Source organism: Miscanthus floridulus, chromosome 4, assembly GCF_019320115.1.
Source record: "Miscanthus floridulus cultivar M001 chromosome 4, ASM1932011v1, whole genome shotgun sequence".
Taxonomy (NCBI): Eukaryota; Viridiplantae; Streptophyta; class Magnoliopsida; order Poales; family Poaceae; genus Miscanthus; species Miscanthus floridulus.
This window is the reverse complement of record NC_089583.1, coordinates 2194216-2219133: the sequence shown is the minus strand read 5'-3', so window position 1 is coordinate 2219133 and position 24918 is coordinate 2194216. Positions and strand designations below refer to the sequence as shown.

Genomic DNA, 24918 nt, shown 5'->3' with positions numbered 1-24918 from the left:
TAGGAAAAATATAATAATATGGGTAACTAAGAATCTTAATCCAATTAGATCTCTCCAACTTCAAGTAACCCAAATAGGAATCTTAATCCAAATGCAAAAATATAATAATAGAAATTAGAAATCTAATAAAGAGAAAAGAAGGGTAGAATTTATTTGTTTCGTTTCTTGTATGTTCTTTTTTCACTTTTTTCTAGTTTGTCCGTTTTTACTTGCTTCGAGTACGTGTTGCTTTACGTTTAATAATAAAGAGGCAAAACTTTTCTTCACCTATTTTTTGGTTCAGTTATTCCTTAACTAACTTTGTGAATGTGAAAAACCGCCTATAACCCTTCTCTTTATATAACTAGGATTCTTAATCCAATTAGATCTATCCGATTTCGAGTCAATAGAAATCTTAATCTAAATAGGAAAAATATAATAATATGGACAACTAAGAATCTTAATCCAATTAGATCTCCCCAACTTCAAGTAACTGAAATAGGAATCTTAATCCAAACGCAAAAATATAATAATAGAAATTAGAAATCTAATAAAGAGGAAAGAATGGTAGAATTTTTTTGTTTCGTTTCTTTTCTGTTCTTTTTCCATTTTTTTTCTGGTTTGTCCGTTTTTTCTTGCTCTGAGTACGTATTGCTTTACGTTTATTTGGACGCTTTTCACCTAGCTTCGAATATGTTCTAATTTTTTTTCGTGGCTATTTTCTAGAGTACATTCCATTTTTTGTCATGACTGCTTTCTACTTGGCTTCGAGTATGCTCATAATTTTTTCTCGTGGATGTTTTGACACTAGCTCGATTTTTCTGATTTTGTTTTCATTGTTTTCTCCACCTGGTTTTTTCATGTTCTAATAAATATAATAAGAGTAAAAACAAACAATAAATAAGAAATCACAACAATTTTAATCTTTGACTCCTTAGCAAACAAAGATTTTTTTACTACAAAGTTAATTTAATTTTTGACTTGAATTCATGACCTGTGCTACAACTCACTATGTATTGGATCCCGTTGTAATGCATGGGCATGTTTGCTAGTATACACTAATGTCTAAAACATCAAATTGTACACAAAATTGCTGAAGTGTGGGATATAGGGAAAAAAGCGGTTTAATATCGTCGGGGATTTTTTTTTGGCTCAAAACGACAAATCACTAAAATGGTCAGGTAGAAACTACTACTATCATTACTATATTTGCAGTTTGCATCTCCATTTGCCCTATAAAAAACGATAAACCCTCGGAAACGAGCCACATCAATCGATTTGTTCCATTTCGGCTTTCAACTGAGCTAGAGATACTATGCTCCCTGCAATCTGTGCAACAGTGATCCAGAGCTCTTTGTATCCTCATCTGCCTGCTTTTGTTTACATATGCATGCCCAGCATATGCTACCTGCTATATGGACTGTGTTATAGTACATCTTGGCGATATTATATATTGACGAGCTATTGACGACATTATATATTGATTGACGAGCTTGCAGAGTGGGAGCAGTTGAAGTGAGTAGGAGAATGAAAGCAGAGACGGCAATCCGTGACTAGGACTTGCAATTGCAGCCAGCCAATATCAGACGAGCAGCCTGCGTGTCTGCAGGTCCATCAACTCGGCGGCGAGGCGACATGGCGTCGTCGTCCAAGAAGGTGTGCGTGGTGGGCGCCGGCGTCTCAGGGCTGGTATCAGCCCGCGAGCTCCTCCGCGAGGGTCACGACGTGACGGTCATGGAGCAGAGCAGCGGCGTCGGCGGGCAGTGGCTGTACGACCCGAGGACCGACGCCGGCGACCCCCTGGGCGTGGCCGGCGTGGCGAGCAGCATCTACGCCTCTCTCCGGCTCAACACGCCCAGGGAGAGTATGGGCTTCTCCGACTTCCCCTTCGTCTACCCCAGCACCGGCGGCGACGCGCGGCGGTACCCGGGGCACGCCGAGTTCCTGAGGTACATCAGGGGCTTCTGCGACGCGTTCGGGCTCATGGACGTCGTCAGGCTCAACACCAAGGTCCTGGACGTCGGCCTGCTGGCGCCGCGCGGCCACGACGACGGCGGCGGCACGCGGTGGACGGTGAGGTGCTCGTCGAGACGTGGTGACTGTGAGGGCGAGGTTGTCACCACGGAGGAGACGTTCGACGCCGTCGTCGTCGCCATCGGCCAATTCACCCAGCCAAGGCTCCCTACAATCAACGGTAGGTTCTGAACAATCGTTACATGTCATGAAGTACACTAATTGAGGCTGAGTTTGTGTTCTTGGTCAACTGAGCTGCTGCTGCTGCTAGTATAGGCATGGACAAGTGGAGCAGGAGGCAGCTGCACTCCCACTCGTACCGGGCCCCGGACTCGTTCCAGGACCAAGTGGTGGTGGTTGTCGGATGCCAATCGAGCGGCGTGGACATCGCGCTTGAGCTCTGCACGGTGGCGAGAGACGTGCACATCAGCGTCAAGTCCGTGGATGACGACGGCGCCATCTTCCCCGGCATGAGGAAAGCTGTGTCTGAAAGAAAGGAGGGAACCAAGCCAACCTATCTTGGCGAGGCTTGGGCTTCGTGTTTATATATAGTCCAAAGGACAACAGATTACATCCAGGCGTTTACAACTTCAGGAGCAAGTCACGGTCTATCTCTACCATATTTGGTTCTACCATAATTAGGAGTCCTAACTCAACCGTGACATGCATACCTGACGGTTCAACCGTGAGTACTACTCACGTGTTGCTACATGTTACAGCCATGCCATACTTTAGATAATTACATGTTTAACACCCTCCTGCAATCTTAACTTGGTTTCTTAACCAGATTTAGATTGTTTCTAAATCTCTCAAACTCCCGACTAGGCAATGCTTTTGTAAATCCATCAGCGAGTTGATCTTTCGAAGGAATAAATCTGACCTCCAACTGACGCCTTGCAACTCTTTCTCTTACGAAGTGAAAATCAATCTCAATATGTTTTGCTCTAGCATGAAACACGGGATTTGCTGATAAATATGTCGCACCGAGATTGTCACACCACAGACACGGCAGCTCCTTCAGTCTTACGCCCAATTCAGTCAATAGTTTCTGAACCCACACGGTTTCAGCAGTGACATTGGCCAAGGCCTTGTATTCTGCTTCGGTACTGGACCGAGACACTGTTGGTTGTTTCTTTGCACTCCATGAGATCAAATTTGGACCGAAATAGACTGCAAATCCTCCTGTAGATCGCCTATCATCAATATCACCAGCCCAATCCGCATCGGAAAAAGCACTTAGCAAAGTTGAATGAGAACTCCAAATCTTAAATCCCGTATCAATAGTTCCTTTTACAAATCTTAAGATCCTTTTTACTGCCGACCAATGAGCTACGGTTGGAGCATGCAGAAACTGGCACACCTTATTAACAACAAATGCTAAATCAGGACGTGTGAGTGTTAAATATTGTAATGCTCCAACAATACTACGATATTTTGTACTGTCTTCAAGTGATAGCAATGCCCCATCTCTGACAGATAGCTTCTCGGTTGCAGCTAAAGGAGTCGACACTGGTTTGCACTTCGTCATGTGAACCCGTTTTAGGATATCCGACGCATACTTTGACTGCGATAGCACAATACCATGTTGTGTCGGCTTGACTTCAATTCCAAGAAAGTAATTCAGATTTCCCAAATCTTTCAGCGCAAAATCAGCTCGAAGATCCCTTAATAATGCGGAGATTGCTTCCATAGAAGACCCGGTAACAATTATGTCATCAACATATATGAGCATAAATATAACTGTATTTGACTTTGAATAAATAAAGAGTGACGTATCTGATTTAGACGCCACAAAACCGAGGCTAAGCAATTTTGAACTTAGCCTCGAGTACCACGCTCTTGGTGCTTGTTTTAATCCATAGATCGCTTTATCAAGCTTGCAAACATAATTGGGAAACCTTGCATCTTCAAATCCTGGAGGTTGTCGCATATAGACTTCTTCCTCAAGAACGCCATGAAGAAACGCGTTCTGCACATCTAACTGCCGAAGGCACCATCCACGTGATACTGCAATTGATAGAACAAGACGAATCGTGGCAATTTTTACCACTGGGCTGAACGTGTCTTCATAATCAATACCGTATCGCTGCTTGAACCCTTTTGCGACCAACCTTGCTTTGTAGCGATCTATACTACCATCAGCCTTCCTTTTCAATTTATATACCCATTTGCAATCAATAAGATTGTTACCTTTGGAGGGAGGCACAAGATGCCAAGTGTTATTTTTGTGAAGTGCTGTGATCTCATCCTGCATTGCATTTGCCCATCTTTGATTCCCAAGAGCTTCTTGTAATGTCTGTGGCTCTCCTGTAGAAGAGAAAAATGTATATCTGATAGTACCATCAGTAAAAATCTTAGGCTTGCTAATACCGCTTTGAGAACGTGTCCTGGGTCGAGGTGCACTTGATTCGCCTACAGTTGTGTCCTCTGTGGCGGATCCGGCCTGGAGAATACCGTGCCCAGTGCTGCGAGATGATCCTCCCGGGGGCTCGTGCGCCGTACTGACACGAGGCAGCCCTCCTGCACTTGGAGGCGAGGCGGACGCAGGACTGGTGCTCGGCAAATTTGCGGTTGAAGAATGGGAGTCCAGGGCTGGTGCGCTGCTGTCGCTCACAAAATCCTCCGCGGAATCGAAGCCATTGCTGGCAGGCAAATCAGGCTCGATATCTGCACTAGTAGGAACCCCTTCTGCAGCGTGTTGTTCTGGAGTCAAATGAGCACCAAATTGAGCACGGTTTTCTTCAACAAGCTCCTGCACACATGGCGAATCACTGGAAGCATCATTGTGATTATGATCATTAGAAGCATCAGCATTACAACTTACATCCCCCATATTATTCAAAAGATGAGAAGGCAAAAGAAGGATCTCATTGCGAAGGCGAGCACCGGCATTTTTATGGAGGCTCTCAAACGGAAAAACTGATTCATCAAAGACCACATCCCTTGAGATGTAGACACGGCCAGTCGAGATATCAAGGCATTTATATCCTTTATGCATAGAACTATATCCAAGAAAAGCACATCGCTGGGATCGAAAAGCAAGTTTTCTTGGATTGAAAGGTCGAAGGTTTGGCCAACACGCGCATCCAAAGACACGCAAGGAAGAATAATTCGGTTTCTCTTTGAACAGAAGCTCGACCGGTGTCTTGTAATTGATAACTCTGCTAGGCAAAAGATTAATCAAATATGTGGCAGTGAGAAAAGCCTCGTCCCAGAACTTGAGAGGCATGGAAGCGTTTGCTAAAAGAGCAAGGCCAATTTCTACAATATGCCGATGCTTTCTCTCAGACGAGCCATTTTGCTGATGGGCATGAGGACATGACACCCTATGGGCTATTCCAATTTGCTGGAAGAAGGAATTTAGGCTCTCATATTCTCCTCCCCAGTCGGTTTGCATGGACAAGATTTTCCTATTGAATTTGCGTTCAACGAGACTTTGGAAATTTCGGAAAACATGGAAAACATCAGACTTCTTGCGCAGGAGGTAGATCCAAGTATACTTGCTATAGTCATCTATAAAACTTACATAATAGGTGTGTCTACCAACGGACTCAGGAGCAGGCCCCCACACATCAGAGTGAATTAACTGGAGAGGGTAGGTAGACATATTATTTGTATTCGCATAAGGCAATTGATGACTCTTAGCTCTTTGACACGGATCACAAACTGACTTCTCACTAGCATCATCTAAGAATGATAACTCATTATTCTTTAAAACATGCCTAACAATGGGAAAGGAAGGATGACCTAAACGACTATGCCATCTATACATAGACGGCTTATTGACTCCAAACACCACTCTGGATTTTTTTTCTTTGGTTGCGCCAGGAACAAGGGGATAAAGGCCGCCTTCACACTTTCCTCGATGAAGAGTTTTCTTCGTTGCCTTGTCCTTAATGAGAAAAAAATTGGGATGAAACTCCAGAAAAACATTATTATCGGAAGTAAAATGATGAACGGAGGCAAGGCTTTTATGAGCACTAGGCACATGCAAGATATTCTTAAGCAAAAAATTGCGAGATGGGGTATGTAAAGTTGAATTACCAATGCCACTAATTTTCATACCTGAGCCGCTGGCGGTGTGAACTTGATCATGACCACCATATTTTTCTCGAATAGTCATCTTTTCCAATTCGCTTGTAACATGGTCAGATGCTCCACTATCCATATACCAATTGGTGTCAATGCCATAAGCAGCTGTGCTGAATTTGCTGCTATTATTGCTGTTGGGTGGCTGATAGTCCTCCTCAAATCTGTAGTAACAATCTATGGCCGAGTGGTTTGTTCTTCCACAAATCTGGCAAGGGGCACGGTTGGATTGATTTCCACCTTGTGAATTCCTGTTTCCTGAGAAATTTCCATTGCCTCTTCCTTGAAACCCGTGGCCTCCAGGGCGCCCACGGTTGCTGTTGTTGCCACGACCCCGTGGATTGAATGAGCCACGACCTCTTCCACGAGAAGCCGAGTTTGCTGATGATTGATACTTGCTGCCTGAACCTTGATCAAACATCTCAAGACGCATCTCAAATGCCATGATTTGGGCATACAGATCATTAATACTGATTGGATCTGTCCGACCAAGAATAGAAGATACAATGGGGTTATACTCAAAATCTAAACCATTCAGAATAAAGGATACCATCTCATCATTATCGATGGGTTTTCCAGCAGCAGCGATTTCATCTCCCAATGTCTTCATCTTGTCGAAATACGCAGCAACGTTCATGCTTCCCTTCTTGAGGCTTGCAAGTTGCATACGTAGGTTTGTCACTCGTGCACGAGATTGTGCCGAGTACATGTTCTCCAGAGCCGCCCAAACTTCAGATGATGTTGTCAAGGTTGCTACCTGCGCCAGAATTGTAGGTGACAGGGAGTTGACGAGGAAGGCAAGCACCTGCTGATCTTGTGCCAGCCATGTCGCATATGCTGGATTGGGGACTTCTTCTGTTTTGTCTCCCTTTTCTGCCTTAATGGTCTTTGCTGGTGGAGGCGTGGTACCATCGAGGATGCCGAGAAATTGTGCTCCCCTGATTGGCGGCAACACCTGAGCCTTCCATAAGATGTAGTTGTCCCTTGTCAACTTTTCAGAGACCGCCGGACCAAGATGGTTTGTCGACGATGATGAGGATGAAGCCATGGCAGATTAGATGTGTTTCTTGAGGGGTTTGGCTCTGATAACCATGAAAGAAAGGAGGGAACCAAGCCAACCTATCTTGGCGAGGCTTGGGCTTCGTGTTTATATATAGTCCAAAGGACAACAGATTACATCCAGGCGTTTACAACTTCAGGAGCAAGTCACGGTCTATCTCTACCATATTTGGTTCTACCATAATTAGGAGTCCTAACTCAACCGTGACATGCATACCTGACGGTTCAACCGTGAGTACTACTCACGTGTTGCTACATGTTACAGCCATGCCATACTTTAGATAATTACATGTTTAACGGTGTCCAGGCGCCACAACCTGCACCTGCACCTCCAGATCGAGTGCTTGTGTGAGGATGGGCAGGTAACGTTCGCCGACGGCTCGTGTGTCGTCGCCGACTCCATCATCTACTGCACTGGGTACGACTACTCGTTCCCGTTCCTGGACACGGGAGGTTTGGTCACCGTCGACGACAACCGCGTCGGCCCGCTGTTCGAGCACACGTTTCCGCCGGCGCTGGCGCCGGCGCTGTCCTTCGTCGGCATACCCAAGAGGGTGGTGGTGCCGCGGTTCTACGAGACGCAGGCGAGGTGGGTGGCGCAGCCGCGCAGGTGCTGTCAGGCCGGAGGACGCTGCCGTCGTCGGAGGAGATGATGCGCTGGGCCGAGGAGTACCACCGCGCCAGGGAGATGGCCGGCATGCCCAAGCGCTTCACGCATGAATTCTTCGGCGACTATGACTTCTGCGACGAGTTCGGGGAGAAGCACTGCGGGTTTCCGCGGCTGGAGAGCTGGAAGAAGGAGCTCCGGTGGGCGTCCATGGCAAGACAAAGGGGTGATGGCTCGGAGACCTTCCGGGACGTCTACCACGACAGCGACTTGGTTCGGGAGGGCTTGCAGGCACAGGGCTGGCCGGCTGGCTCACAGCAACACAAGTAGCAGAAAATGTAATGCGAATACGATAGGGTTTGTTTTAGAAGTAAATCTTTAATCTACGTGGTGAGAAAATAGCTTTTCACACCAAACGTGCAACCTGCCAAAGATATTTTCAAAAAGGAATTGAGGATTCTTTCCCTGAGGGTTAAGACTAGGTTCTCTTAAACTTTTGATGTATGGATCCAAAGTCTAATTTCTCTACTTGTTCTTCTTTTCTTTATCTCTTTCTTTGTTTCTTGATTTCTGTCTTTGCTTGTATGGATTTTGCTCATTTATTTTTTTTAATAAAATCCCTGTAGGGGTTTAGACCCCCTTCAGTTTCATAAAAAAAAAGAACATAGCTTTTTCACATAAAAGGATCCGAAGTGGTTTTCTCATGAATAGTAGAGGATCCGAAACCGTTTTAAAGTATGGAGTCAGAGCTGCAGTGACTCCTCCTCAAATGCTCCGGCTCCTCTGGAGGAGCACTCGAAAACACTACCGGAAACCGGCGATTTGCCGAGTGCCGGAGGCTTTGCCGAGTGTATTTTATCGGACACTCGGCAAAGACCGTGTTTGCCGAGTGCCAGAAAAATACACTCGGCAAACAAAAACACACGGCAAAATATGTCTTTGCCGAGTGTTTTTTTCTGGCACTCGGCAAAGAGACATTTTGCCGTGTGCATTTTTTTGCCCTCGGCAAATCAGTTTTTCGAAGCAATTTTTGAGGCCCTAAATGAATTCAAATGAAAAACTTTTCAACTACAAAGTTATATAACTTCTCAAGATCTACAAAGTTTATTTTGGTCATTTCTTCATTTGACAAAGCGACAATAACGTTGTTCATAAAATCTACATCACTCATATCTCTCATATTAGTTTCATGAAAGTAGAAGGCAAATATATAAGATTTGTGAACAATGTTACTACCACTATGTCGGATGAACAAATGACCAAAATAAACTTTGTAGATCTTGATAAGTTATGAAATTTTGTAGTTGGCAATATTTTGATTTGAAATCATCTTGTCATGCAAAACTACGTTTGAATCTCTCAAATTTAAAATTCAAATTTTTCAAACGACCTCGGATGGAAAAACTTACTAAATGAAAATTGTAGATCTCAAAAAATTATGAAACTTTGTAGTTGACCACTTTTTTATTTGAATTCATTTAGGGCCTCAAACAAGCAATTTACTCTCAGTTTGCCGAGTGCCTTTTTTCTGGCACTCGGCAAAGCCGTATTTTGCCGAGTGCCTATGTTTTGGCACTCGGCAAAGAGGCATTTTGCCGTGTGCATTTTTTTGGCCCTCGGCAAATTAGTTTTTCGAAGCAATTTTTGAGGCCCTAAATGAATTCAAATGAAAAACTTTTCAACTACAAAGTTGTATAACTTCTCAAGATCTACAAAGTTTATTTTGGTCATTTCTTCATTTGACAAAGCGACAATAACGTTGTTCATAAAATCTACATCACTCATATCTCTCATATTAGTTTCATGAAAGTAGAAGACAAATATATAAGATTTGTGAACAATGTTACTACCACTATGTCAGATGAACAAATGACCAAAATAAACTTTGTAGATCTTGATAAGTTATGAAATTTTGTAGTTGGCAACATTTTGATTTGAAATCATTTTGTCATGAAAAACAACGTTTGAATTTAAAAATTTAAAAATTTAAATTTTTCAAAAGACCTCGGATGGAAAAACTTCCTAAATAAAAATTGTAGATCTCCAAAAGTTATGAAACATTGTAGTTGGCAAGTTTTTGATTTGAAAATATCTTGTCATGCAAAACTACGTTTGAATTTCAAAATTTTAAAATTCAAATTTTATAAATGACCTCGAATGGAAAAACAACCAAAATAAACTCTGTAGATCTCGAAAAGTTATGAAACATTGTAGTTGGCAACTTTTTTATTTGAAAACATCTTGTCATGCAAAACTACGTTTGAATTTCCAAATTTTAAAATTCAAATTTTATAAACGACCTCGAATGGAAAAACTTCCTAAACTAAAAGTGTAGATCTCGAAAAGTTATGAAACTTTGTAGTTCACAACTTTTTTATTTGAATTCGTTTAGGGCCTCAAACAAATAATTTACACTCGGTTTAGTATAATATATTGGGAACTAAAACGAAATCTAGACACAAGTGACAGTGTGGTGTAGTGGTAAAGGAGGTTTGTGCGTAGCAGGAGGTCTCGGGTTCGAATCCCGTCGGCCGCATAGTCGTGAAATTTATGCGAAAAAAGCCGAAGATGGATGGGCGCTGACCGGTGGGGGCCTCCATCAATTAAAAAAAATTTACATTTTTTTTGGGTAAAAATTCTCATTTTTTCGGGTTTTTTTTCGGTTCCAACTTTGCCGAGTGTCCGCCCTTTGCCGAGTGTCCGGCACTCGGCAAAGCCTTTGCCGAGTGCCCGACAAAAAACACTCGGCAAAGATGTCTTTGCCAAGTCATTTTTTTCCGAGTGTAATTCGCCGAGTGTTACACTCGGCGAACAATTCGCCGAGTGTTTTATGCCTTTTGCCGAGTGTTTGGGACACTCGGCAAACTCAAGGAGTCCGGTAGTGAAAGGAGGCCTGCCAAATAGTTTGAAGTGGTTTTGAAGACGGTTTTGTCTTTTTTCTATCTAATTAAAAAAGTTGGTAAATACCCCCTTCTAAACTATAAGATGTTTTATACGTTATTTTTATTACGTATCTAGTAGATATATTATATATCCAAGTGCATAGAAAAAGTCTATGTATCTAGAGAAGCCAAAATTTCTTTTAATTTAAAATGGAGGGAGTACTTGATAAGACATTTAAACCATATAAATTATCTCTAAGCTTGTAAAAATTCGAAGAAAAATCATAGAGATAGATTGAGATATGAAGAGTTCAAATAAAATATTTAGAACTCATGAAAATATATGTAGAAGCTAAAAAAATAGATTTAGCTCTAGAAAAATAAGAAAATATCCAACAAAAATCTAGAAAATTCCCAAAACATTATAAATTGATGTATAAACGTGTTTTTAAACTTTGCATGACAAAAATATGAGATATAACTAGCATGAATGCAACATACATTAATGTTAAATGCATTCATGCTAGTTGTGTCTTATGTTTTTTCATGGTGTAAAGTTTCCAAACATGTTTTTTAGAGTTCGAGGGAAAAAACGTCTCGGCCTTCCAAATGTATAGCCAAAAGACCAAAAGTCATTTACAACACCAGTTTTAAGCCAAACGAAGCCTCACTCCACCAGAGGAGGACAAGCCACAGAAAACAATCTAACACCATACAAGGTTCACATGAATTAAAAGGAGAAACAAAACATCTGACCCCCTGTGGCCAACAAGCATCAGAACTCTGACCGGTATCAGTTGACATTTCTTAGCTTCACTCTTTACTAAGTGGTCATCCCTAGCATGATGCCAGAAATGCGTGGTTGGTAATTATTAATGACACTTGTAAACTCAGAAAAAATTATATATGTTAAAGTAAAGTATTCGCAAGCACACAGATAATATACCATTGTAGCATTTCACCAGAAAGTATATCGAGTATTGTTATTTATATTTTATCTACAGGGAGGAGCTATGGGATTGTTGGCATAGAGATATTGACAAATATGTATACTTATGATAAAACCACTCTCATGCTATGGCAAGGATAAGTCAAATGATAAGTGTGAAGCATTGATAATAATTTCAGAGATAGAAATAGAGACTCATAAAATGTAGTATGGCTAGGCAGGAGATTCGGTAAGAGCAAAAGATTCCTAAGTTATTTCTTATTTACTAAGTCTTTTGTACACCCAAGTATATACACTCTTATCTATAGCATGATTAACTCTGGATCTATGCATAAGGAACATTACTAAGGAAGATCAAGAACAGAGCTTGTCTCCCTCGCAACCGTGTTCTACTTGCTCTACAAACGGGGAGTGGACTACAAAGGACTCAACGGGAGTGTCACATCCGTGATCTACCACATGACCTAGAGTGAAGAATGCATCTGCAGGTAAACAATATCTAAGCACAATGCTTACATAATGTCGACCACTTAACCCATACGCATCTTGGGCTAACCGCTTTGCGAACATATGCATAAACTCATCATCAATCACAACTATATCAAGTATAACTAGAGCAAATTTGGAACATAATAAATAGCAACATAATATTGAAGTAACACAAAGTCATAAATAAAGAGATACAATGGCTATACCAGTCTCCAGATGGCAGATCCATAATCCTGAGCAACAGCCCACACTCTAATTTAACCTTGCTAGCTAGCCTATACTAGAACTTTGAAGAATTGGATCTCTATTCTCTTCCCTCTAGAAACCCTAATTTCTAATCTACTCTTGACTTATGGCAGCATGCACTGGAGGGAGGGGGCAGGGGCTGGTTATATAGGCTACATTGTCAATTCTGAGCCCTTGGATCAAACCGACTTGAATAAATGGTGTACATGATATGTTGGAGGCAGTGGAGAACTAACATAGTGACGAGGGCTGACATGTGGGCCCTATGGGGTCGGCCAGCCCACCTGTCATCCCCTAAGGGCCTGCCTCGGGGGGATGCCTTTTTGGTGGCCTCTAGAACCTTCTGGAGTAGTTTTCACCGTGGATAAGTGCACTTTTATTTGACATTTTGACCCCCCTTGCCGGTTTTCTAGAATAACTTTGCTAAAAACACAGATTCACCAAAACTCGTTGAAATTGTCAGTTTAAACCCCTAAGTCTATGTTGGTGATCCTTTTTATGCATTTATTCAGGTTATGTTGACGATTTATGATGAATGATAACTACCGTCAACAAACTCTCCCAAGCTTAACCTTTTCTTGTCCCTGGGTAAATTTAAACTTAACAATGGATCAGGAGCTGTTGTGTTGTTTTTACTCCTCAAAAGTACACATGCACTCAACAAACAATTCTCCTCTGGGTTAAAATCCACTGATCTGACTTTCAAACTTACCCATATTTCCGTTAACTATGGGGCTTTTGTGCTTTCACTTGGGTCTTGAGCCATTAAAAGACAAAACGATCAAGTCAAGCACTATGTCTCAAGTTCTTTGTTCAACCATTATTCTAGAGTTTTTGCAAGTTTTCAAAATAAAACTCAGAGATTCCATTGTATGACACTCTGAAGTCTCTCATATATGTGTTATTTGTGGATCCTTACCAAGATAATAGCGATGTTATGCATTTTCTTCTTCTACAACTAAGGCTTATATGGAGCTCATAGGAGTGGTAAATGTGTGAGAGAGCATACTTACGATACATATATTGTAAAGTCAAACAATAGATTCAAAGAGAGTTGAGTCATACAATCAAATTAAGATGTGCATTTGTGTGACATATGGTGGATATAAATATGGTGGCTAGCCTAATTCTACTTTGCTCCTTAAAAAACATATCTCTACTTTGAAACTTGGAAACATTTGCTAGAGAGCATGGGCTATCTTATTTATTTCTTTTTTTTTCAGACGGGCATCTGAGTACCCATTGTTTTAAATATCTCGAACACTTTTGTGTTCATTATTCTCAATTTTTTTTCTTTTATGAATAACTTTTGCATAGCCCCATGCCTCTTTTCTGCAACAAAACTTTTGAGAGATAGCGACAAAAATTTGGACCATTTATTTGGTGGAAAACCTATCAAGCATGTTTTTGGCGTTTTCACCTAGTGTAGGAGTAAAATATTTTTGGATGGTGTGTACGTGATCTTGATTTTAAGAGCATGAAAAAACTCTCATAAGGCATCAACAAAGCTTGACCAAACTCAATACAATGCAAGCAACATATATGAGTGGAAGTTTTCCTAGTCTAAATATCATATTTGGCTCTGGTAGGAATTCAAGCTTTGTCATACAGGATCTCATCATATTGCATTTTTATATTTTTTAAAAGATAAATCTTCGGAATTCAAGTGTCACTTGGAAAAAGATAAATAGCAGCTCATAAATTCTTATATCATATCCATCAATTACCTAGACTTAGATCAAGCATATGCTATCCACGAGTTTCAAGTTTAGAGCAAATTTTTATGTCAAATCAATTTCATCTAAAACTCGGGAGAATTCAAGACTGAAAACTAAGTACTTGAAAGGAATTATAACAGAGCAACTATTCATCATTTCCATCATGTGAGATCATCTTCAAGTTTTCTCTCTTTTTAGCTCTTAAAAACAAGAAAGGAAACTAAAACACATCTTAAGCAAACTTAATTAAACTTAAACTATATTCACACTCTTTTTATTTGGTTTCATTTTTTTAGATCATGCTATAATAATATATATATAAACTAAATTTTTATTTTGTTTTTGGTTTTGTATTTTTTTTTACTAAATAGCAAACTCCAAAAATAAACTAAAGAAAATAATAAAATGCTAGGAAGAGAAAACTTACCTTCGGTAAACGGGGGCTCCTCCCCCAAGCTGGGTGTTGCTACGATCTCTCAGAAAGGCAGGTTGATGTGGAGACCCTGGAACAAGCATCGTCAATTTTCGTTTTTCTGCTCCTGGTGCTGCTGAATGGCGGCGAGACGTTCTCCTGCCTCCGCTTGCCACTGAGTGTGTTGGTGAAGTTGGTTCTGGATATTATGCTGGTTCTCTTCGATGGTGGTGAGCCTGTTGTTGAGGCAGGGGCGCTCCATCTGCTGCTCATGATAGCCCATGGGTTGGTCATGGTAGCCATAGGCAGAGAAGGACATACGTCTTCCCTAATGGCCACTCGAGACTTCTTCATATGGCTGCTGCTGATAGTAGTCGAAGTTGTGATCCTGCCATTGCACACTTGAGCCTTGATGCCAGGAGCCCTCAGCGTGCTGAGGAGCGGGCTACTCCCAACCAGCATGCTCAGGCTAGTGCATGTGGGAAGATTCCCGCCAAGCATACTCGGGCTGGTGCATGCGGGAAGAACTCATCTGGTCCCAGCCTGCATAGCAAGTGAAGGCAGGTCCTTCGGGAATTGGATTGTCACCACGGTACCAGAGCTGCGGGTTACACATGAGTCTTGTAGAGGCGCTCCGATGAGGCGCTGCTTCCTTCACCTGTAAATCAAAGACAAAAGACTACACCGCATACAGACCAAGGTTTTGGTCTGGAAACAGGATTTCATTTGTATAATCTATATACATCATGACAAGCTTCCCGTTTTTACCCTATTTTAACATGTGTGCTTGGTTAAAATATTCATAATCGATGTAAGAAACAGAAGCATTTTCTAAAAGACCCAAATTTTTAGCTATGCGGGTGATCAAAAAGTACACCCAACATCTCCCTTAAGATAAGGAATTTCTTTCCATTATTTCATCATAAACTGGACTAGTGAAACCTTTCTTCTTTTGACCATGACATAGAGCAGTTTAAGTTCATCATTTCTAACAATGCGAAAATCATTCCTAGGAAAAAGAGAAAACCTAGCCATTTATGCATGAATCGCAAAGTAGGATGATGAATTTCATTGATACGGGGATGGTAGCAAGTAAGTTTTTTAGTTATTTTCCTCTAAAATTTCATTCTATCAAAATATTGTATAGCAGTGTCCACATCAATCACACATTGTGCATGAAATCCTAGAAGTTCACTAAACTGTTTCCATGGGATAGAAAAATCTTTTTTGAAAAGTCTAAATGATACTTCCGAATCAATGGGTTTCATGGTGCATAAAAATTCAGCAGTCAAAAGCTTAGACCCTGGCTCATTAATTTTCCAAACATCCTCCCATCCTACAGCCTTAAAAATGAGTTCAAATTTAGTGTTCATAACTGTGGCTTGCAGTAGGGCTAGATCGTAAGCGGGAGTGAGGATGAACCTCCGGGTCTTCAGCTTCTTGTAGATGTCCTTCTCCGTATCGTCCTAGAACTTGAGCTGCTTCTCTTGCAAGAGAACATTTCTCTCTGTGGGGGCTGAACAGGACGATGCTCCGGTAGCGGGAGATGGAGGATCAACCTCCATGTCGGTGCTTGCCCGGGACGACGAAATTGTCGTAGAGCGGAACGACACCGCACGCTTGAGCTTTCCGATGATCTTGCTCATTTTCCTGCAAAATAGACAAAAGACAACATAACTCGTGGAATGGGATTAGGAAAACAAAAATATTAGCGGTTAGCCATCCAAAAGTCAGTCGTCCAGAGGGTTAGTCGTCCGAGATTATCTAAAGAATTTTTCTACTTAATATTTTGACATGACTTCCACCCTAATTCTTTTTAATTTTCTCTCTTGATTTGGACAACACTACCACTCTTAAACCCTCTCTTTCTTGCTCAAATTTTAGCAGCACCTCTCTCTCTCTCTCTTACTCAAGATTTTAGCAACACTTTCACTCTCAACTTTCTCACCTTTTTCTCTCACTCCAAAACTACTTCTACCAAGAGAGTTTTAAACTATGAGATTTGGAATTGGAAATTCAAACTTTGGAAGCTGGATTGCAGTGTGAGTGAGTGAGTTGAGCAGCTAGGAGGGGGTATTTATAGGGGGGAGAGCAGCAGGGCGGCCAACCAAGTGGTGGGGCTGACCAGACGCACATCATGGCCAAATGACCTCTCCATTTTTCTCGTGCTCCTTTTACTTCATGCTTAAGCAAAACATCCACTCCTTTGGTGCTCTTTCAGTGGTGATACGACCACGATAGCTGGTGGAGAGATGATGGAGGTGAAAGTGGTCATTGAGTGGAGATAGAAGTGATGGGTAGTGGTTATGGAGGTGATGGTGGTGGGTCCCCAAGTGTTTTTGGTCCCGGTGCCCGTATTTCAACCGTATATTCAGATATATATATATATATATATATATATATATATATACAATAAAAAATATTTTATGAAACTATAAAATATAAGAAGATGAATGATGGTATTTTAAATTTTTACTCCTCCATAGTAAATATTTCTTATGGGGTTTTTACGTTCTGTAAAAATTATTTACATGGGGCTTGAATTTTTATAATGCCATGATGAGAATTTTTTGATTTTTTAATGCAGGTGTTGAAAAGTAAATATGCCAAAGCAAAATATAATGCAAAAAATAATTATAGATAACTACCGAGTTACCTCCCGGTGAGGGTTCGGCATTTTAAGTCCACCAAACCAGACTTCTCCGTTCGCATTTATTCTTTGGGTACATCCTTTGGCCCCGTAGATGGAGACCTTGACGAATGAACTTGTTTCTTACACTATTCTAAATTAGAGCATTGTTCTGGTCTTGGCTTGAAGGCAAATCGCTCTTCCTTGTCGTTGATATGGAATTTGAATTCTCCGGCTCCGACATCAATGTGCGCATTTGTAGTACTTAGGAAGGGTCTCCCAAGTATGAGGGATGTCTTCATGTCCTCATGCATGTGAAGTACTACAAAATCCACGGGAACAAACAAGTTTCGTATTTTTACCGGAATATTCTCGACGATTCCTGCAGGGTAGAGGACCGATTGGTCGGCTAGTTGCAAACACATTGACATTGGTGTAAGTGTTGAGTAGTTAAGCTTGTCGAAGACCTTCTTGGGCATGACACTAACGCTTGCTCCAAGATCGCATAACACGTTCTCAAAGTTCTGGCTTCCGATCGAACAATCAATAGTGGGACACCCCGGATCCTTCTTCTTGACAGGTGATGTGTTTAGGATGGCCGCACTACACTCCTCCGTTAACTTGATTACTTCAGTGGTGGGCAGTGGTCTTTTGTTGTTGAGAATGTCTCTGAGGTACTTCACATAGGTGGATACCTGTATGGCATCTAGTAGAGAAATATTGATATATAATTTTTGAATTACCTCCACAAACTTACCAAACTGCTCATCCATTTTGGCTTTTTGATTTCTGTGTGGAAACGGTAGGAAGGTAGTGTCATGAAAATCTTATTTTAATTCTCACTCTTGTGGCTCAACTTCTTCAACTTCATCATTTCTCTTCTCCTCTTCCTGCATTACCCCTTGTGTCTTACCTGTCCTTGTCGAATATGGCGGATCATGAGTAGACTTGACACCTCTTGTGGTTATAGCGTTGACCTTTTCAAGGTTAATAGCAAAAGGCAGAGCAACGATCAATTAGGCTAATTGAGATTCTATCTTTTTATTATAGTTAAGTTAGTCTTTTATGGCAGAAGAAAAAGTATCCATTTTAGTACTTATGTTTTCTACGACCTTATCATTAAAAGCAAGCTTTTTAGAAATATTCTCATTAATCCTAGCTTGTTCTAAGATTAAGTCTCTTAAGGATGGTTGCTTGGGATTAAAAGAATTATAATTGTTACCTGGGTACTTACCTTGGTAAGTTGCCATTGTTGTTAATTCCATCCTTGTCTCTGTTGTTGTGAATCTAGATTGTTGCCAACTATGTTTACATCCTCTTGATATTCAGAGAATTGAACCTCCAAATATTCTCCACATGTGTTTTGAGCATTGAAAGCATCTTAAATGGCCTGACGATCTCTCTTGTAATTGGCTCGCTGTTCAAGCCAATTCAATAGTACATCCATCTTGGTTGACAATGCACACACCTCTTCTAGTACTTCTTCACTCTTATTGCATGGTTGGATGTTGCATGATGACCAGCCTTGATTAGAGGCTATCTTTTTTATAAGAGTTTTAGCTTTTTCAAGGGTGAGTGACATAAATGATCCTCTAGTAGTGGCATCGGGTTGTTCATGAGCTTTCTGAGTTAATCCATGGTAGAAACTTTGCATGAGCAACCAATCTTCCATTCCATGGTGAGGACAATCTGAAATATATTCTTGGAAATGTTCCCATGCTTCTAGAATAGACTCTCCCTTCTGCTGTTGGAAGATGGAAATGTGTTCCTCTTAAGGCAGTGGTCTTGCCTATTGGGAAGAACTTTTCTAAGACTACCTTTGAACACTTTGCCCATGTATTGATATTGTCTTTATTGGTGTAGAACCATTGCTTCACCTTTCCCACTAGTGAGAATGGAAACAATCGAAGTAGTATGATGTCTTGAGCAACGTTCTTGATGATGACTATGCTACAAATCTCTAGAAAATTTTAAAAATGAGCACTAGCATCTTCATGTGCCTTTCCACTGAATGGGGTAGCTTGCACCATGTTGATGAGGCTTGGCTTAAGTTTGAACTCAAGGTTGTCGGTTTTGAGTGTTGGTCCAGTGTGAATGTTCTCGGTGCTCAGAGCAGAGAACTCACGTAGAGTTTTGTCAGCCATAGTTCAGAAACTGGTGTTGAGCTTCCTCTTGATTGGGTTGATTCTGATTGGAAGTTGTTGGTGAATCACAAACAATTCTGCAATACCCTATATAAAATACAAACAATGACAAACAAGGGTAAGCCTACTAAAGCAGAGGTGTTATGGTTTTATCAATAAGTATTTATTTGATTAATTCTCTATAGCCATGTGCCCCTCCACGACAACGGCACCATAAATGATTGTTGACATTTCTTAGCATTACTCTTTACTAAGTTGTCATCCCTAGCATGATGCCAGAAATGCATGGTTGATAATTATTAATGGCACTTGTAAACTCAGAGAAAATTATATATGTTAAAGTAAAGTATCCACAAGCGCATAGATAATATACCATTGTAGTATTTCACCCGGAAGTATACTAAGTATCATTATTTATATTTTATCTACAGAGAGGAGCTATGGGATTGTTGGCATAGACATATTGACAAATATGTATACTTATGATAAAACCACTCTCATGCTATGGCAGGGGTAAGTCAAATGATAAATAAATGATAAGTGTGAAGCATTGATAATAATTTCAGAGATAGAAATAGAGACTCATAAAATGTAGTATAGCTAGGCAGGAGATTCGGTAAGAGCAAAAGATTCCTAAGTCATTTCTTATTTACTAAGTCTTTTGTACACCCAAGTATATATACTCTCATCTATAGCATAATTAACTCTGGATCTATGCATAAGGAACATTACTAAGGAAGATCAAGAACAGAGCTTGTCTCCCTCGCAACCGTGTTCTACTTGCTCTACAAACGGGGAGTGGACTACAAAAGACTCAACGAGTGTGTCACATCCGCGATCTACCACATGACCCAGAGTGCAGAATGCATCCACAGGTAAACAATATCTAAGCACCATGCTTACATAATATCAACCACTTAACCCATGCGCATCTTGGGCTAAGCGCTTTGAGAACATATGCATAAACTCATCATCAATCAGAACTATATCAAGTATATAACTAGAGCAAACTTTGAACATAATAAATAGCAACATAATATTGAATTAGCACAAAGTCATAAATAAAGAGATACAATGGCTATACTAGTCTCTAGACGGCAGATCTAGAATCCTGAGCAAAAGTCCACACTCTACTTAAAGCTTGCTAGCTAGCCTATACTAGAACTTTGAAGAATTGGAGCTCTATTCTCTTCTCTCTGGAAACCCTAGTTTCTGATCTACTCTTGACTTATGGCAGCGTGCTCTGGATGGGGGGGGGGGGCAAGGGTTGGTTATATAGGCCGGAGTGTCAATCCTGAGCCCTCGGATCAAATCGACTTGAATAAATGGCGTAGATGAAATCTAGGAGGCGGTGGAGAACCGACGTAGTGATGTGAGCTGATATGTGGGCCCTGGGGGCCCCTCGGGGCCTACCTCGGGGGGATGCCTTCTGGAGGCCTCAGAAACTTTCTGGAGTAGTTTTGCTGCGGATAACCGTAATTTTATTTGACGTTTTGATCTTCCTTGCCGGTTTTTCTGGAATAACCCTGCTAAAAACACAGATTCATCAAAACTCGTGAAAATTATCAGTTTAAACCCCTAAGTCTATGTTGATGACCCTTTTTATGTATTTATTTAAGTTATGTTGACGGTTTATGATGAATGATAACTACCGTCAACAGTATCTCTCCATAAACACATGCAGACGAGACTTCACAGAAAAAAGCACGGGCTTCTGATCAAAGAATTTGATGTTATCAGAAAGAGGTTGACACCCTTTGCATCACCTTTAGGTATCTTAGGCTTCTACCCGTGGCAGACACCAGATCAGTTTGGTTGCATCCTTGATCTTCTTTAAAAAATCACATATAGCCGCAACTGGTCCTTCTCGGGTGGACAAAGGATCTCCCAATTTTGCAAGAGTCTAGCTATCCTGAAGAGCAGTATTTTCATAATTCTCCATCCAGCATTCTGAAAGCAAAACTCATTCATGAGTTTCTAGATACTCAAAAAACAGCAGACGATGTAACTCTACAATTTGTTTAATCGTGCTTCTGGCGCGCATGTACTTTGTCAAACAAGCCGGGAATCCGGATCTTTCAAAAATAATTAAAAAAAAAACTGTTGCGGGAGCTCCCCAGCGACTTGTCTGGCCAACGAGCCGCCACTCATGACTCGTTTTCTACCCTCGTGTCCTGCGGCCCTGTGAGCGCAGGCCCTCCAGGACAAGGTCGCTGTCGCGGTAGTCGTCACGGAAGCTCTCCGTGGCATTGCGCAGTCTTTTGACGGAGGACCACAGGAGCTCGTTCTTCCAGTCCTCCAGCCGCGGGAACCCGCAATGCGTCTCCCCGAACGCGTCGCAGTACTCCAGGTAGAAGATGTCGTGCGTCAGGCGTTTGGCCACGCCGGCCGTCTCCCTTGCGCGGTTGTACTCCTCCGCGGAGCGGAGCATGTCAGCCACCGGCGGCAGCGACCTCCGGCCGGATAGCACCTGCGCCACCCACCTCGCCTGCGCCTCGTAGAACCGCGGCACGACCACGCTCTTGGGCACGCCCACGAAGGAGAGCGACGGCGCCAGCGCCGGCGGGAACGTGTGCTCGAACAGCGGGCTGATGCGGTTCTCGTCGACGGTGACCAGACCTCCCGTGTCCAGGAATGGGAACGAGTAGTCGTACCTCTAGTTGAGACCATTGCACGAGTTCATCACCATTCAGCAATCAGTTGGCAATCAATCTGAAGCGTTGGCACCTATACTATACGCTCACCCGGTGCAGTAGATGACGGCGTCTGCGATAATGGAGGATTCGTCGGCGAACACCACCTGCCCGTCCTCGCACAAGCTATCAATCTACATACGCACAAGCGTTCTTGTCGGATTATATGCATATATGTATGTTGTTGATGTCCATGAACGAGCAGAGACGACATGCCTGGAGGTGGAGATGCAGGTTGTGGTGCCTGGACACAGCTTGCCTCATGCCCGGGAACACGGCGCCGTCGTCCATGGACTTGACGCTGATGTGCACCTCTCTTGCCACCGTGCAGAGCTCCAGCGCGATGTCCGTGCCGCTCATGTGGCATCCGACCACCACCACCACTTGGTCCTGGAACGAGTCCGGGGCCCGGTACGAGTGCGAATGCAGCTGCCTCCTGCTCCACTTGTCCATGCCTGATCGATGTGTTCAGGTGACCAAGAACAAGAACACAAATTCAGTTCGACAGGGAGGAGAGAAAAAAAATTCTGAAATCGATACATCATCTTTTGCGATCAGTGCACGCAATTATTGGCAACGACTTAATCGATCGGAACCTACCGTTGATGGTAGGGAGCCTTGGCTGGGAGTTTTGGCCGACCGCGACGACGACGGCGTCGAACACCTCCTCTGCGGTGACCACCTCGCCCTCACTGTCACCATGTCTCGAGGACCATCTCACAGTCCACCGCTTCACGCCACCGTCGTCAGCGGCGCGCGGCGCCAACGGGCCGACGTGTAGGACCGTGGTGTTGAGCCTGACGGCGTCCATGAGCCCGAACGCGTCGCACAAGTCCCTGATGTACCTCAGGAACTCGGCGTGCACCGGGTACCTCCGGGCGTCGCCGGTGCCGTCGTTGCTGGGGAAGAAAGGGAAGTCGGAGAAGGCCGTAGTCTCCCTGGGCATGTTGAGCCGGAGAGAGGCGTAGATGCTGCTCTGCGCGCCGGCCACGCCGAGAGGGTCGGTGGCGTCGGTCCTCGGGTCGTACAGCCACTGCCCGCCGACGCCGCCGCTCTGCTCCATAACCGTCACGTCGTGGCCCTCCCGGCGCAGCTCGCGGGCGGACACTAGTCCCGCGACGCCGGAGCCGACCACGCACACCTTCTTGGACGACGACGACATCCTCACCTCGCCGCCGGTGGACGTGCAGGCAGGTTGCAAGTCCTAGTCACGGGTGGTCATCTCTGTTTTCATATTCCTACTCACTTCAACTGCTCCTACTATTATTGTATGATTCATCTCTGCTCCCAGTCTACAGGCTCGCCAATATACAATAGTGTCGACATGTAGTACTTATCTTCTGCCGGGCATGTGCAAACAAAAGCAGACAGATGGACCATAGAGCTCAGGAAGAGTTCAAAATGTCAACGAAGTTTCACCAAAATTTCTCGAATTTCAGTAATTTTGGGGTGGCCGAAAGAAAAATCCGAAATTTTGTAATACATTAATATATGTGCTATATAATTTTAGATTAATATTTTATTTTGTTTATTTTGCATATTCTTCTACTCAATAGATGTGTAGTCATAAATCATGCAATATTTGTTTAGATCTATTTTTTTTAGAAAAAAACGTACTTCGTGTGCAAGTCCCTAAAAAAATCCCAGTGAAATTTCTACCAAATCTCGCGAATTTCGGTAATTTCGAGGGTGGCCAAATTTTTTTACTACCGAAATTGAAAATCTTGTCTGAATCACTGTTGCACAAATGCCGGGATATTAAGGGCATGTTTAGATTCACAAAGATTGTAGAAGCTGGCTTCTAGAATCTAGGGAGGGATCCAAACAGCCATAACTTATATCTAGCTTTTAGAATTCAGTGATCCTAGATTCCATAATCTGGTAAGTTGAGGAACCTAGCTTTTTCTAGCTTCTAGTCATCAAAAGATTGTTCTGCCCCTCTCTCTTTCTTCCATAGCTACAACATAAAATAAAATACTGAGGGTATTAATATAATTTTACTCAAAAAAGTGGTCCACCGCAGCTTTTATAATCTATGGGTCCAATCAACCTCACAACTCCGATACTATAATCAAGCTTTCAAAATCCAGCTTCCACAATCTAGATGTATCCAAACAAGGCCTAAACTCCGCTAGCTCTCAATTGAATGCCACAAACCCTCTCTCGTAGGGATGAAAGCCCAAATGGAATAAATCGGTTGTTGTCGCTCGTTTATGAGATTTTATCGTGTTTTGGGAGCAAACGGAAATAGAAACTGTAAATTTGGAAATGATATCTGTTTCTACCGGACTGTTTTAGTGATTTGTCATTTCTGAGCCAGGAAATCCTGACGATATTATACAGTTTTTACCTATATATATCCCACACTTCAATAGTCTTGTGTTTGTATGGGTAGTAAATCATGTTTGTTAGTTAAAAATAAGTAAAGCATGTTTGAAGACCTGGCTTATCATTCCTACATATGGTGTTGTATAACATTATTTTTAGTTTACATTATCGATTATTGACCTATATTGACATGTCGCAATACGGGTGTCATATTCATTTTGGGCAATATCGTTATCGATTTCGTTTCTATGAGAAAGATATGAAAATGCAAATTATGTAGGCCTAGTTTGCTCGTTTATGATCATTTTCATCCTAGAGGCACACAAGAAAACCGAAGATCAATAACAAATTGGGAAGTTCATACACCACCACACACAACTATAGTTAGTAGGACTTAACTGAACCAGCGGTTGAACCAGTAGAAGTCCAAACCAAAGACTATACTAGCTCGGTTCACTTGAAAGATCATGCATACAATGGAAGCAGCAAAATCCATACAAAATGGCTGTTTTTTATGGAACAGGTATGTTCTATCACCATAGAGGATGATAGGACCCAGAATCCAAAAAGCAACAAACGGTTCGCCAAACTTGAAACTAGCGACAACTTTCCTTTTGTGAAAAAAGTTATTTACATAATTTTCTAGTTTTGGAAAGTTATAGAGTTTTCACAACATTTATG

General features: G+C 42.1%; 1 protein-coding gene, 2 non-coding genes and 1 pseudogene across 3 annotated transcripts; 2 read left to right on the top strand and 2 right to left on the bottom strand.

Moving 5' to 3' along the window:
- Nucleotides 1-1405: 1405 nt before the first annotated feature.
- LOC136549312 (flavin-containing monooxygenase FMO GS-OX-like 8) lies at nt 1406-8277 on the top strand (annotated as a pseudogene).
- On the bottom strand, nt 6514-6652 carry LOC136553092 (small nucleolar RNA Z247). Its single transcript, XR_010783000.1, has one exon. It is a non-coding gene; the product is annotated as a small nucleolar RNA Z247 (small nucleolar RNA).
- Nucleotides 8278-18742: 10465 nt separating the features above from the next.
- LOC136553013 (small nucleolar RNA R71) lies at nt 18743-18851 on the top strand. Its single transcript, XR_010782921.1, has one exon. It is a non-coding gene; the product is annotated as a small nucleolar RNA R71 (small nucleolar RNA).
- Nucleotides 18852-21241: 2390 nt separating this feature from the next.
- On the bottom strand, nt 21242-23111 carry LOC136549310 (flavin-containing monooxygenase FMO GS-OX-like 8). The gene is made up of 4 exons (XM_066540551.1): nt 22510-23111; nt 22126-22364; nt 21961-22043; nt 21242-21870 (listed from the first exon to the last, which is right to left on the bottom strand). Exons 1-4 carry the CDS (start codon nt 23069-23071, stop codon nt 21378-21380), a joined length of 1377 nt encoding a protein of 458 aa, XP_066396648.1. The 5' UTR covers nt 23072-23111; the 3' UTR covers nt 21242-21377.
- Nucleotides 23112-24918: the final 1807 nt, after the last annotated feature.

Excerpts from the sequence above, each read along its gene's own strand:
- LOC136549310 (XM_066540551.1), bottom strand. The coding sequence starts at position 23,071 with ATGTCGTCGTCGTCCAAGAAGGTGTGCGTGGTCGGCTCCGGCGTCGCG. Across the intron at positions 22,365-22,509 it reads AAGGCTCCCTACCATCAACG|GCATGGACAAGTGGAGCAGG; the intron begins GTAGGTTCCGAT and ends CACATCGATCAG. Across the intron at positions 22,044-22,125 it reads ACCTGCATCTCCACCTCCAG|ATTGATAGCTTGTGCGAGGA; the intron begins GCATGTCGTCTC and ends GTGCGTATGTAG.